This window comes from Cyprinodon variegatus, unplaced genomic scaffold (genome assembly GCF_000732505.1).
Source record: "Cyprinodon variegatus isolate N-32 unplaced genomic scaffold, C_variegatus-1.0 Scaffold398, whole genome shotgun sequence".
NCBI lineage: Eukaryota > Metazoa > Chordata > Actinopteri > Cyprinodontiformes > Cyprinodontidae > Cyprinodon > Cyprinodon variegatus.
In genome coordinates, this window is record NW_015150851.1 from 702,148 (window position 1) to 717,470 (window position 15,323).

The 15,323-nt window shown below is 39.3% G+C and overlaps 1 protein-coding gene across 2 annotated transcripts in view; it reads left to right on the top strand.

Moving 5' to 3' along the window:
- The window catches only part of LOC107092874 (5-hydroxytryptamine receptor 2A-like), a 75,357-nt gene that overhangs the window by 39,401 nt on the left and 20,633 nt on the right, over positions 1-15,323 (top strand). Inside the window, exon 2 of one of the 2 annotated variants that reach the window (XM_015387562.1) lies at positions 6,081-6,281. The exons of the other annotated variant lie outside the window; for it this stretch is intronic. Within the exon in view, the coding sequence (XP_015243048.1) occupies positions 6,081-6,281 (201 nt within the window). The remainder of the gene's footprint in view (positions 1-6,080; positions 6,282-15,323) is intronic. 2 annotated transcript variants of the gene reach the window in all.

Sequence of the window (15,323 nt, forward strand, 5' to 3'; positions counted from 1 at the left end):
GGGGTGAGTAGAAAATGAAGGCTAATCATGTTTTGGGTGTACTATTCCTTTAAAGGGGACACGAAACACTCAACCAAACTAACGTTATTCATGACATTGTGTCTTACTATTATCAAAAACTATATTAGAAATGTGAAAACATAAAAGCATTAAAAAAAACAAAGCCATGTTTATGATTTTTTGATAAGGGCGCCACCATGTTGCATTGCCTCAGACGGTGACGTTACAGGAATGCTCAAGGCTAGCTGTAGCAATTGCATTGGACATACCGGGACAAATTACATCCATAAAACATTTAAATAATTTGTTTGATGGAAGACGAAGTTGGAATCACACTGAAGTGTCTAAATCACATTGCTTATGGTTTGGAGCCCATTCACCGTGTGATTCTAGCCGTAGTAAGGAGAAAAGACTCAGTTTTGAAGCCGGGGTTCTGACTATCCCATCTACCTCACAGAACATCGGTTCTGGAGATTATTTAAAGCAGTTGATTTCTGAGTCTGGCAAGCTAGCGGTCCATTGGAAAGCTAGCTAAAGCCTGAAGTGGCTCATAGTGTTTTTAATTTCACAGCGTATGAGTTGAGCTCTACTGACCACCCAACACACTCTGACAGTGGGTCAGCGACGAAAATCAGCCCTAATAATTGGGTGTAAACACGCCAAGCAGGCAGAGCAGAGACACAAACAGTTATGTTGGCGGGTATTAAATAATCAACTATGCCCCTACCTCAAAAACGAATGTCCACCACTAGAGCTTATTTCTCCAACTTTATCCCTATTTAAGCCACTTAATAACACACATTTTTATAACTCAAGCAGCAGTCATTAGGATATTTCAGCTGCAGAGGGTCCCTTAGCAACCGGCTCGCACAGTTTCTTTTTCTATGTCTGCTTCTGTTTCCTTGAATCCCAGCCTGGTTCTGCTGGAGGCTTCTGCCTTTTAAAAGGGAGTTTCCTCTCCACTGTCGCTACAAGCCCACTTGGAGTGAGGGATTGCCTTCGAGTCAATTAGTCAAGCAATCAACTGCTATTCCTTAGGTAGAAAAAAAAGTACCTTGAGATAACGTGTTGTGAATTGCCGCTATATAAATAAACTGAAGTGAATTGATCTTTCTCCTATATTTGGTCCATGTTCGTACTAGAAACAGGATGAGCCGGGGCCAGCTGTGCCCTGGTCTGGAGTTAAGTAACCACAGCCACCCAGCACCTAGCCGGTGCTAGCTTAGGAGCTGAGTTCAAGAGCACAGCAGTAGATCGGAGAAGGGTAGCTTCAGTCTAACAGAACATTGAACATTGAAAAGATGTTGTTCCTGGCTTGGGCTTGCTACAGAAGCTAACTGCGAAGGATTGAAGCAGGATGGATCAAGATCAGCTAAGTCTGCCGGGCGGTGCTGAAGGCAGGGGAGAGGGCTGCAGCAGACCATGAGTAGGACAGCTGTGCAATGGAGAAGCCAGTCAGGAAGAGGTAGCAGCTGGTTGAGGCTAGCGTAGTGACCGGACATCCCTGATTTCCAGGGAAAGTCCCTGTTTTGGATCACCTAAAGCTGTCCCCGCAAATGTCCCCGATTTTACCGTTTAAGGAATGAGAGGGTAAATGTTGTGTGTAGACTGTTATTACGGTAGAAAGAATGCATGAGCATGCTGTGCACAGAAAGAGCTGTTAGATATTGAATTGTCTCTGTAAAGTGTCTTGAGATTACATATATTGTAAATGAATAAAGTGACTTGAATTGAAGTAGCTTGCTGGCAGCTGTTAACATATAGGCAAGGAGTAGAGACTGACATTTTTTCGGGAAACCCACGGGTCACGGGATTACCGTGGGATTCCCGTGGGATGGGTGTCAGTATTAGTAACGATCACGTGATTGGGACGGTACAGTATTAAACATTAACGGGAGCAGACGGGAGCAGGAGAAAACCAATAGTAACTAAAAAAAAACTAGTATCAATGCCAAAAAAATAAAATAAAATAGAATAATATCCAGTACTGGCGCCGCCATTTTGTAGTTTTTTTCCTTAAAGCCTACACTATAATGCGAGTCAAAAAAACGACACGACCCAAAAACCAACAGTGCTTCCACTCTGAGTTTTTAACCCGCACTCAAAAACAACAAGAATGGGAGTGGTGCAGGAGCGGGAGTCATTCTGAATGGGAGTGGGAGTAATTTCACCAGGAGTGGGACGGGACAGGATTTAGATTTCTACTCTGGCCCGGGATCGGGACGGGACACAATTTTTTTCTGTGGGAGTGGGACGGGACAGGAGTGAAAATCCACTCCCGTGTCATTCTCTAGCGAGGAGCAGAGTGCACCACTTTTAAAACAGCCGAGGAAGTTTGTTATCACAACCAATTACAGCTGCCCTGTGTTATGGTAATAGTGTTAATTGATTAATTTGATTTGAATTGGGTTAATCATTGTGATAAAAAAAGGGATTTGATGTGTTTTGTGTAACTAAAGATGAGGACGGGAAATGTAACAGAAACCAACGTAATCACCAAAAAGTAAGACTGACCATTGGCTGCAGCTGGCATGAGTAAATAGACTCAGATAAAATTAAACAGAATGATAATCTGGTACAGTGATAGAATGATGGGTTCACATAAAGAAACATGGGTTCACACTGTTTTTAGAACTGACTGTTGACCTTTAGTTCATATCTTCAGATGGTTAGATATATTGTAAGTAGTGTTATAAGTTGTGTTGCTGTTTTATGGTTGTGATTTATGAGCATAGACTTTCAGGCTTAGGTCTTATTATCTACCACTCAGTTTGGATATATGAAAGTTACTCATAAAACAAAATCAGATAAGATTATTTAAGGATTTGTGGATTTAATTCTTGAATCAGGGCAGCAATGGGAAATGTTTTCACTATGTTGCTCAGCTGGATGCTCTCAGATGGTCTTGGTGGTGCAACCCCGTTGACACTGGCACAGGGATATTTTGTGCTGCTGTCTAACTGGATCTAAGTGTGGGTTACTCTATATTTTACAGCAGTGATGGAATGTGGCTCAGGCAATCACATTTAAGAATAGGAAACCCCAATTTTATTTATAAGGAATGGTGGTACTTTGAATGTTGTGTTAAAAATATTTTTAAAAACTATAAAAATGACATAGAACCTTCTCTCTGTAAGAAACCAAAGCAAAACATGGTATTTTATATTACTTAGAATCAATTCAACCTCTACCAGTTACTGTCTAAGACTTCTTTATCCCAGCTTATGGTCTGTTCTGTTACAATTTTTTTTGTAAATATTTCAATGATTACGACAACTGTTGCGGCATAGCTGTTAAAACAGTTTCTACCTAAACTTGCTTTCCCTTTCTTTTATTATCTGTATTACCCACTTTGGCTTAAGCAGTCAGTGCCTTTAATATGTAGTTTAAACTGCCCTTATATAAATGGTCCCTAAAGATGTGCTCTCATTAATGTATTAGACTTAAAATCTTACTATTCATATTAACATTCAGTACTGTATTCCATTGCTCTTTGCAGCAGTGTGGTTTCCACAAATATAAATGACTATACTCTGTCATATTTAGCAACGATTTAGTGTGTGTGTTTGATTGACTCATAACCTTAATCAGGGCTTGATCAGGGTGTAATTAGCTTTTCATAGCCACTGATGTGCAGCAAGTCTATTAAAGTCACCTCCTAGTGTCAGGGCTAAGACAAATGGACCCAGAATTCAGGCAGACAGAACAGAATTTTTGATGATGAAACTCATATTGAAATTTCTATTTCAATTCAGTTTATTTATATAGCGCAGATTCTCAACATCTCATCCCAAGGCACTTTACAATTCAACCGGATCATGCAGTCAAATTGATTCAAAGTTTTCTATCAAAGGAAAACCAGTTGATTGCATCAACCCATTGACTGGAAGACAATTCCTCACACTAAGCATGCTTGTAGCGACAGTGGAGACGAAAAACTCTTTTAATAGGAAGAAACCTCCAGCAGAACCAGACTCAGTGTGAACGGCCATCTGCCAAGGCCAACTGGGGTTCAAGGAGACAAAGGTAGACATGGAAAAGAAGCAGAGTTACAAAAGGCAACTGTAAACCAGCTCCAAAGGTGGCCCCCTCCAGGAAACACAGAGCCAGGAAGAGGTGCTCCGAGCCAGCTCCTGTCAAAAGACGAAGAGAGTAGATCCAGCAAGTCGCAGTCAAACAGGGCTACTCTGACAAATAGGCAGCTCTCAAACATCTATAAAAAAAAAGGTGTTTGTGGCAGCAGCACAGTCGATATTTCTCTTTAGGGTATTGTCACTGCCACCCAAGAAAAGATGAGGCCAGATGAAGCTACTATGAAAAAAGCAGAGAGAGCATAGTGTTAGAGATTGAACTAACAAATTCTGCAGAGTGGACGAATAGAGACAAAATGAAGCAGAATGATGAAAAAGGGGTCTCTATGTCCACCAGCGATCTAAATCTATAGCAGCATAACTATAAAGATAGCTCAGGATAACCAGAGCCACTCTAACTATAAGTTTTATCAAAAAAGTAAAATTTTAAGCCTACCCTTTAAAGCAAACAGGCTCTCTGCATCACAGACTAAAACTGCTAGTTGGTTGCAAAGGAGAGGAGCCTAATAATTAAAAGATTTGCCTTCTATTCTATTCTATGCTCACACTGAGCCTGGTTCTGCTCGAGTTTTCTTCCTGTTAAAAGGTGTTTTTCCTCTCCACTGCCGCTACAAGCATTCTTAGTGTGAGGGATTGCGTCTGAGTCAATGAGTCGATGCAATTAACTGGTTTTCCTCAGAAAGAAAACTTTAAATCAATTTGACTTTATGATCTGGTGAACTGTAAAGTGCCTTGAGATGAAATGTGTTGTAAATTGGCCCTATATAAATAAACTGAATTGAACTGAAAATTGAATAGGAACCACTAGTAGCCTGCAGATTGAAAGCAAAGTGCTCTGTTAGGAACATAAGCAACATTCATATCTCTGATATAAGATGGAGCTTGCCTATTTAAGGATTTATATGTGAGAAGGAGGATTTTAACTTCTATTTTTGATTTAAAAGGAAGCCAAAGAAGTCTAGGAGAGATATGATCTCAGTTTTTAATTTTCATCAGAACTCTGGCTGCAGCATTTCGTATCAGTTGAAGGCCATTCATGTCATTCCCCTTTAGCTGGAACACACCCTTCAGTTTCCCTTCTTATTAAGAAGAACCAGCATCCCAGTTTCCCAATCCAAGGAATCTGTCCCCAACCAACACACCATTTTGAAGTGGTGGGTGAGCCCTGGCAACATAACTTCCAAAAGCAGAAGGAGTTATGGCTCTGGTCAGCTGGTCCCTCAATGCAATTGATCAGGTTTTCTTAACTGTAAGCTTAAGGGGCTTAAGGGTAGCCTCCTGTCCAGACAAGACTTTTTTTTTTCTTGATACACAAAGGATTCCTGGCAGCACTGGAAGATTATGTATCTGGTGTTGTCAGTCAAGCATTTAGAAGATGTGTACATAATTTAATTTTTGAGCAATTATTTTTGTTGCAAGATAATCCCTGCACATCTTTGAGGGGCAAATAACTTCCATTTCTCCTGGATATTATGTAAACGTGGTGCTCTACTCCCTCTGTACCTTCCTTGAGGAAATCTTTGAATGTGGCTTGTTGATAAATACTACTACGTAATATCAAGAACAATGGCCTCTAGGGCAGTTCTTTATAAACCAATCCTCTGCAATATGTTGGTTTGTATCTGTATCTGTGTTGCTCCTCTGAGGTTTTTTGCATTCTCAACTGTATCCTGCAAGGGTATTGGGTAGAATGTGATTTTTTTTTTTACCTTCTTTTTACCCATTGTGATTATTTCCTCTTGTATTTTTATTAACTAATGTAAGGGCAGCACCTGTAAAAATAGAAAGGCTGTGGCCAGCGTGTCACTCTATGTCCAGTGTCTTTGTATTGTGTTGATGGGTTGTACTGAAACTCAATCTCGCCCTACTAGAGTGCAAAGTCCAGGCAGAATTGACAAATAAAGCTATTCTGATTCTAAATCTGATTCCACAGATGGGGTGTTCCATACTAAAGATATTTGTTCTTATTTTTCTGCACCTTCTCTGTAGATTACAAATGGCCTCTCCCCTTTGACCTTTGTCCTATCTGGATCTACCTGGATGTGCTGTTTTCCACAGCATCCATCATGCATCTCTGCGCCATTTCACTGGATCGATACATCGCCATAAGAAACCCGATCCACCACAGCCGTTTTAATTCTCACACTAAGGCTCGAATTAAGATCATGGCTGTGTGGACCATTTCAGTGGGTGAGTAGACTCAGAAATCACCAAAATAATAAAAATAGAAAATTTCTTTCTCTGCTATCTAAAAATCTAATCAAGACATAAAACATAGTAAGATATAAATCTTTTTTTATAAGAAGTTTCAGTTGCTCAAGTTTCAGAGCCAGTTTAATCAGTAAATATTCATGAAGAAAAAAAAAACAGACTTAAGGTGCCAAGATCATATGTAATGATCTTAAGTCTGGGTTTTGTTGCTCTCCTCTGCTTTGCTCTGACCTCTGCTCATTAGCTCTCATCTCATCCACCTGCACCTGCTGCTATTTAAGCCTCTGGATCCCAGCGTTTTGTGCCAGCTTATTCCACCTTTCTAGGAAGACTACCTTTAGCATTTCCTTTGTTTGGTTCTGCCTCCTCCTGATCTGTTTTATGTCCACGGACCACTGAGTTTTTCAACCGCCCCGTTTGCTTTGTTTGCCTGTTCTGTTTGATCTGGACTGATAACTGTATTCTGCCTGGCGCTGACCCTAAACCTGTCTTCTGGCCACGGCTTGGATTACCCTCATGGATCTAGCGGCTCCATGCGTACACTGGTTGCTGAAGGACACTGCCTCTGTTTTCTCCTGGATCTTTTGTGCAGTTCCGCTGCTCTGGATGACACTCCTTATGGGCAGAGACTGAACTTTGCCAGGTTGGTGGCTTTCATACTAATTATCATCCATCAATTGAGTTTTGAAGTCACTGACCTGACCCTTTTATGACTGAGTTTCCAGTGAGCCCGCCACAACAGATAAGCAGCCGCACGCTTTATGAATAAACTCTTTTTTGAATATACCACTGTCTATCTCGCCTGAATTCTTGGTGCTATGTTCTGAGCGTGAACACAATAAAGGCAAAAGTAACCAATAAGTTGTCGTAAACCTTTTATCTTAAGAGAGTATATAAATGTTTTGTATGCATTCAACATCTGTATTCAACACGTACTAAAGATGCTCAAACATCTTTTTCACTTACCTCAAATGATCACCAAGTCGAAGCGCAGTTATACCGGAAAGTTATACTGTATTACCTCAAGTGAATTATTTTCCTTATTGGCACAACCAAAGTATACCCTGTAACGCAATTAAGTTCAGTATAATTTTCAAGTCATCTTTTAAGGAATAAGAAAATATAATATTTATTTGATCCTTGCCTGCCAATAGAGAGTGCTCCTGCTGCTGTTGGAGAGAAATATCATGTTTAATTCCTGTTTTGACTACTGAGCAGTGCTGTTGCTGTGCAGACTATCTCCATCTAAAATAAATAATTTTTTTCTGTGACATCTCTGTATCTAAATAACTCTAAATGTCCAGAACCACTTTGAAAACATAGCGCCTTCGGCTGCACTTCTCTACTTGTCAGTTTCACACGGGCCGTTTCTCAATTCACTAGAACGCGAGTAAGGACTGGTGTTCTCGCCAAGTAGGATCTTGAGAAGAACACAGGAAAGTCTGGACTTGGTGATTACGGGAGCACGCAGCATAAATATGGGTCAATTGGAACAGAAGCGTAGTTGTGATGTCACCACACGCTCAGCTCTTCTAGAGCTGCATTTCACTTAATGTTATTAATAGTCTCTAGATAATAATAAGTTCTGACTTTTCTAATTTGGCTGTGGAATAATATTTAACACAGTCAGATAAACACAAATTATCTGACTGTGTTATCTCAAGCATGCTTAGTGTGGGGGATTGTATTTGAGTCAATGAGTCAATGCAATCAACTGGTTTTCCTTAGATAGAAAACTTTGTATCAATTTGACTGTATGATCTGGTTAAACTGTANAGTCAATGCAATCAACTGGTTTTCCTTAGATAGAAAACTTTGTATCAATTTGACTGTATGATCTGGTTAAACTGTAAAGTGCCTTGAGATGACATGTGTTGTGAATTTGGCGCTATATAAATAAACTGAATTGAATTGAATTGAAATTAACATTTTGCCAAATAAAAAAAAAAAGGGCTGCTGCAGACGGGCTGCAGTTAGCCCTGGCTGCTGTTAGATTTGGAGCTCCACTGGTTGCCGCGGTCCTCTCAACTTTGGAAATCTGTTTTTTAATTACGCATTCAATCAGTAAATGGACCATAGAGCGATGCTTTAAAGTATAATATTCTCGCCTCAAATGATCTTAAAACGTACTTGAACAAAAGCAACAGAAAAGAGAACTTTTAACATTCAATGGAGCGCTCCATTGAAAGCTGCTGCTGCCGCCGTGCATGCTGGGACAGCTGTCAATCTCAAGAATGGACAAGTCTGCTCTGATGCATACTCAATAAAGAGGGCGGGGCGAGAACAACATCCGGGGATTTGGTACGTTCTCGGTCAGGCGTTCTCTGCAATTGGAACAGTGCTCGGGCTTAGGCTAATGACGTGTCACAAGCACACAAGAACGCTCAAGAACGCATATTTAGAAACGGCCACGGTTTTATTTATATAAGGAGTAGATAGCCTAACTTAGCATCGCTATGGCCTCTCTTTCTCCCTCCATTGACTCTTTTCCAACTCTTACTTCTTCCTCTCCTCTGTCCTGCTCTCTGTGTCAGATGTTCAGTTATTGCTCTGCCTCCTTTAGTGATAATGGCATGTGTAATAAGTGTAGTATTTTTTTAGCTTTGGAGGCAAGGGTGTAAGAGCTAGAATCCAGGCTTCAGGCTGTTGAACATCCAGGAGTTAAAGTAGGCCCCCCACGTAGCTGTCCTCCAAAAGTGCCTGAGCAGCCAGGCGATTGAGTAACAGTACGCAGAAAAAGTAGTCATGGATCTCTGCCCACTGGTCACCACTGACCCGTTCACATTTCTAATTGATTTTCCCCACTCAGTGACGCACCAGAGTGGGCTATTCAGGGGGTTCGTCACTGAGTGGGGTAAATCGATTAGAAACGTGAACGAGTTGGTGGTGACCGGTGGATCTCTGCCCAATGGTCACCACCAACCCTTGCACGTCTCTAAGCGGTTTTCCCCATTCAGTGACACACCCACTGACAAGCCCACTCTGGTCATTGGCACCTCCATAGTCAGAAACGTGGCATTTGAGACAACAGGGACCATAGTCAAATGTTTGCCGGGGGCCAGAACAGGCGACATCAAATCCTACCTGAAACTGCTGTTTAGGATAAGGATAAATACTATAAGATTGTTAATGACACTGGTGGTAGTGACACGTGGTTACGCTGATCGGAGGTCACTAAAATTAGTGTTGCTTGTGTAAGTTTGCCAATACAACAATGACGAACTCCATAATTTTCTCTGGTCCCCTCCCTAATCTGAGCAGTGATGATAAGTTTAGCCGCATGTCGTCATTCAAACACTGGTTGTCCAGGTGGTGTCCTGAAAACAACGTGAGCTACATTAATAATTGGTAATCCTTTTGGGGAAAGCCTTGTTTGATTCGGAATTCCATTGCATACAGCTTACAACATTGAAATTGTGAAATGAACATTGCCATTTATAAAGTGCCGCAGTGGTCAGAAAGTAAACAGTTTAGGAGAAAAGAAACCAGTTTAAAAATAATGGCGCAGGTGGGTTCCTCAATGGGCAGGTGAGCTCTCCTCATTCTCTGCAGGAAGTTCAAGTGGTTCTCTGCGCTCTTGACCAGTGAGGTGGTGTTAACTCACCACCATCACAGCTGAGCTGTTAATGAGCAGTGGAGTGTGGTTAGGCCGGTCTTCCTGAAATCGACTATGATCTCCTTTGTCTTCTCCACATTCAGGGTCAGGCTGTTGTCTCTACACCAGCTCACCAGCTGCTCCACCTCCTCTTTGTAGTCCTGGTCATTGTAGTTTCTGATGAAGCCCACCACCTTAGTGTCATCTGCAAAACTTCGCGATTTGATTGATGGTGAACCTGGGGACGCAGTCATGTGTCATCAGAGTGAACAGAAGGGGGCTCAGGACACAGCCCTAAGGGGACCCTGTGCTCGTGGCGATGACATCAGAGATGTTTTTTTTCCAACTGACGACTGTTGGTGAGGAAGTCTAGCAGCCAGTTGCAGAGGGGTGTGTTGACACCCAGATGTTCCAGTTTCCCTATCAGATGCTGTAGGATGATGGTGTTGAAAGCTAAACTGAAGTTCAGGAACAACATCCACACATGGGAAACAGCTTTCACTGCTGGAATCCTGTTTGGTGCCTCAAACCTCCCAAAGAAGTTGTTGAGTCCAACTGGGGACTTGTAGAGTTGTATACTGTAAATACCTTTATGCTTTGCCATATGCTCCTGGTGTTGCTGGCATCATGGAACAGATCCTGGATTTTTTTTGACTGCCACTGTGTAAATCTAACCTGCTATGATCTTAAGCTGTTGAATATTCTGAGAGCATTTTCTGTTAAAGTCCTTCCTTAAGAGGGGGAATAACAAGAACAGCATACATTATGAAGACAAGAAAAATTTTGACTTTTTGTTCAAAATGGAAAGAAAATTGATTTTTGACCTTTCTGTTGATAAAAAAGGAGGTTAGGATTATTTGTCATGCATAATCATTGTTTTATTTTTAATTAGTAATGAATTAACAGACTTGCAAAACTCCCTAAACAAACTGCTTCAAACAGTCCGGAACAAAATACAGTTAAACGTCTTTGATCCTTAAGCAGAGAAAGAGAGAGAAAAAGACAACACTATCAGAACAGTAGTGCTCTGTCAGGGCACGGAGCAACAAGCAAAGGTCTGTCAATATTTTATAAGTTTGGACAGAATAAGTAGGAAACTGATTTGGGACCAGGCAAAGTGAGAAATGAAGGAGATAACAGGAAATTTTAGACATTACAGTCAGGGACCCTAGAAACAGAAGTCAGGACCCTATAAACAAAAACCTTAGCCTATAAGTAGCCTTTTGTATGGTATTGACATCATTTTAATTAAAACCATAACCAATAAGGATTACTTTAATTTTATAGTATTTGCAGCAATTTAAAGCAAACAGCTTCTAAATTAGACGGGACATGTCAAATAGATAAATATGTTGAAAACAGTATTTAGCTACTTTTGTTTATATTATAACTCCTCTCTGCTCTTTAAAGAACAACAGTAATATCAAGCTAGGGTTGGCTGACTAAGTTTGTTTTGTGATTCTATAGGTAAATTCTATTCCCAGCCCGCTGGGAATTTATGTTTCTGATACTTTAAGATGTTTATTGCCCTCCCCTGTAGGGGTGGTAAAATATCTTATTTAATCAAATATTATTTCAGCTGTTATATACTGTTTATGACACACAGTCCTAGTAACTGTGTGTTAGAACAACAGATAAAAGAGTGATTCGAGCACTAATCATGGTCAAACAGTTATTTCTGCACATACATGGAATAAATTCAACACAACTTCTGTTCAAAATATAAGATGTTATTAACAAAAATCATTCAGCTCCAAGTCAAACGTATTTCAGTTTAACACTCTCAACTAAGACTAGTAAAACACAACTAAACTAAACTAACTACTATGTACAAAGAGGAAGGGGAAAACAGTTGAAAAACATATTACAGTTTAAGATGGATTCTGTGTTTGAAGCCAAAGTTTTTCTGGAATAATTTGTGATATGATCATATTAGCTTTTCACTAATTTTAAAGAAATAGGAATGTTTTCAGACCAATTCACAATGCAAATCCATGAGGTAAATAAAACATTATTCGACCAAATAATGTGTTTAATGGCCGAATGATTTGCTTAATCAAGAACCAATAACCTTTAGCTAAATGATTCTTTACCTTCCTTGAAATAGCTAGCAGTGAATAGACATCAGGATTCCACTAAATGACTCTTGGTCATACTTGGTATTGGAAATGTAATGAGCATCTGAGGAACACATGAACACTAATGTTATATCAATGTTTAAATCCTTAGTGAATAAAGCTTGTCTAAGCTTTAGCAACAGCCCAACACATATTCCTGTAGCATAGCGTAGCATGCAGTCCATTCTTTAGCATCAATTAGCGTTGTCTTTACTCAGCAGTAAACACACGATATGATTAGCATCATCAAAAGACACATTGCTTGTTCTGTCCCTAATCATGCCAGACCTGCAAACCTTTTTCCATGTCCATTTGGAAAGCTTGAGTTTCATCCAGTTTGCAGCTCTGCAGTCAGGGGTTCCTTTGTCTCAGTCTCACAGCAGGGGTCCCCTCAGTCTCACACCAGGGCATGGCCCGCATCCAGTTTGGCTCTGTAAGTTCTGAAACTCAAGAGCGATGTGTTGCAAAAGGTCTATTTGCAGCAGTTTGGTTCTGCAAGGATCTGACTTATCCGAGATGGTTCTGGAGATCTGGTTCCCCTGGGGCCCGCATCTCCACTCTGGGCCACAGTGGGCCCCAGCTTTGAGCGCAGGAGCAGAAGGGACCAGGAGAGAGGTGCTGGAGCAAAAGTGGGAGAAAGAGAAAGAATCCTGTGTGCCCCCTGGTTTTCTCTGTCCTTACAGAGGGGGTGGTTTTTCACACCTCACACCTCTGGTGGCTTCCATGTGGGGGCTTTGCTGAAATGGGGGTTGTTGCAGAGATTCCACAGCTGATTCCACATCATCATGTCAAGATGAAATATGGACACTGGTTCCTAATGTCCAAAAAGTATGATCATGGCATATGGCATAACAGTTGTTTTCAAAAGCTTGGCTCCCACTAGGTAAACAAAACTTAATTTCTCAAAAAGTTACTCTCACGTTTCCTTATATATTTGTTTAGTTACAAAAGAATTAAATAATATTTCAAAATTAATATTAAAGGTAATAGGTATGCTTGGGAGAATGTCCAGGGCAATCACTAGTCATAGACTTACTATTTTGTTTGTTTTTTTATAATAAGAAAAGGGAAAGCAAAAAAGGAATGTTAATGTTTAATCTTAAAACTTATATTAATGAAACTAATACATAAAATAATGAAAATATGTTAAGATACCCTAATCCTCTACTACACCCATATCAACTCTTCTCATTCAGTATGGACCAAGCAGAAGTCTCTACCCACCTCGGACTAATCTGAAAACCCTATTACTCAAAGATTTATCACCAATACCGCTCAATGTGAAACGTATGAAGTAGGGCTGCAACTAACAATTATTTTGCAAATCCTTTAATCTTTTGATAATTTTTTTAATTAATTGATTAATAATCGGACAGTCAAAGGTTCCTTAAAGAATTTTTGCGAAATTAACTAGATGAAACTATAAACTTTTCCACTTAAGGAGTTCTGGATAGAACACACTGACAGACAAAAAGACTTTTATCTTAAATTCAAAATGTTTACATACAGTTTGGTACAATTACTGCTCTAAATGGGTTGCTCTGTCAGGTAAAGGCACATTTAAGAGGCTGTACACTCCAGCAAATGATTAATCCATTACTAAATTAGTTGACTATTATTCCAATAATTGATTAATCTAGATTAATCCGAATAAAATTTCAGCCCTAATATGGAATGTATTTAGTGCAACTTTAGAAAAGTGAAGATAAAGCAAATATAAATTAATCATAAATTTAAAATAATTTTCTAACTGATTCTACCAGGTTTTGGCATAACATTAGCTTTAAAATGCATTTAAACATTTTCCTAGAATACTCATAAAAACTTGGAGTTTAAAATGAAATATATTAACTTTACATGATGAAAGTAACTCTTCTGTTGAGGAAACAGAAAATAAACCCAGTTGTGATTCCAGAAGGAAGACAGTCATGCTAATTGTAAATGCAATTTTCCCTATGACATAAATTACATTTATTACTAAGTTTTTTTTTTTCTTATACTGAAGACTGTGGACAATCAAGTCCCTATAATTAGCTTTTGTCCAAGAGGCTGTTTTCCAGCTATTCGGGTCAATGAACATAAATGAGCAGGAAATGTAATGATTTGCTGACAGGTGAAGCTCAGCAGCCGCACTGTGTTAGAATAAGTGGAAAAACAAGTAGAGAAAGATTCTTTCTGTGTGCAACTTTGTGGGGGAAATAAGGAAAGGGATCAACGTCCCAAAAATAGGGTAAAGAATCTTGAAGGTAAAAATCATCCTGCCAGTCTGCTCCGCTTTAATTTAATACTAAGTTTGAAATAAAGGGGGGGTCTATTGTGAAGTTTTTATCTATAGCCACTTTGATCAGCATGCACTCTGTGGACTTACACAAGAAGCACAGATTTCTGTGGTCACATTAAAGGAGACCCATATGAGAATCAGGGGCTGCAAAAACATGAATATTTATTGCATCAAAGTGGAAATACTTTGCCATGACAATACTTGTGCAAACACTGTATAAAACATACAAAAAATGCTGCAAATAGCTGAAGACAATTAATTCTGCACAGCGTAGGTGCTCAAGACCATTAGTGTAGATGATCATCAACTTTTGTGGGACCAGACCATTAGGAAAGGCTTAGAAATATCAAGCAAGTAAAAAAAGTTTAAATATTTTGTTTTCTTTCTTCCCTCCAAATTCCCCTTGATTGCCCCTTGATGGCATCCTGCATATGTTTTTGCAAAGGATCTTGTTCTTAGACATTTTTCCATAGTAATGTCTATGGTCTTGGTCCTCCCTATATGTGGAGGTAGCTTGAAGCTTTGTTAACTTGGAGTTGTTTTTGCTTGTTTTTACATTTTAGTCAGTATGCTTGTCAGTTTTTGTGAGTATGCAAACACATTTTATGTGCTTTTATGTTAGCATCATTTATGTATTTGCAACAGGTTTTGTGTTTGCGGGCTTTTTTCAACTATAGACTAAAGTAGATCAAATTGGGACATACACATACATACGTGTTTTGTAAATAGTATAAGGAGTTAAAAAAAAGTTTGGGTTGCCAAATACTGTCTAATGTTTTATTTTTACATGAAAAATATGAAAAAACATTATTTAACATTTACATGATAGTGGATTGCTTTCCATAATTCATTTCAAAGAGTCGCAACAATTTATTACCTAGTGATATGTATGAAGATTGGTTGCATTTGGTTAGCAGCTAATAAAGAAAAATGGTAAAAGGTTACAGTTTAGGATTCTTTTTTAGTCTTTCATTTATTTTGTATATTTTTTCTCTATTCTTTTAAATATACTATATATATTATATATA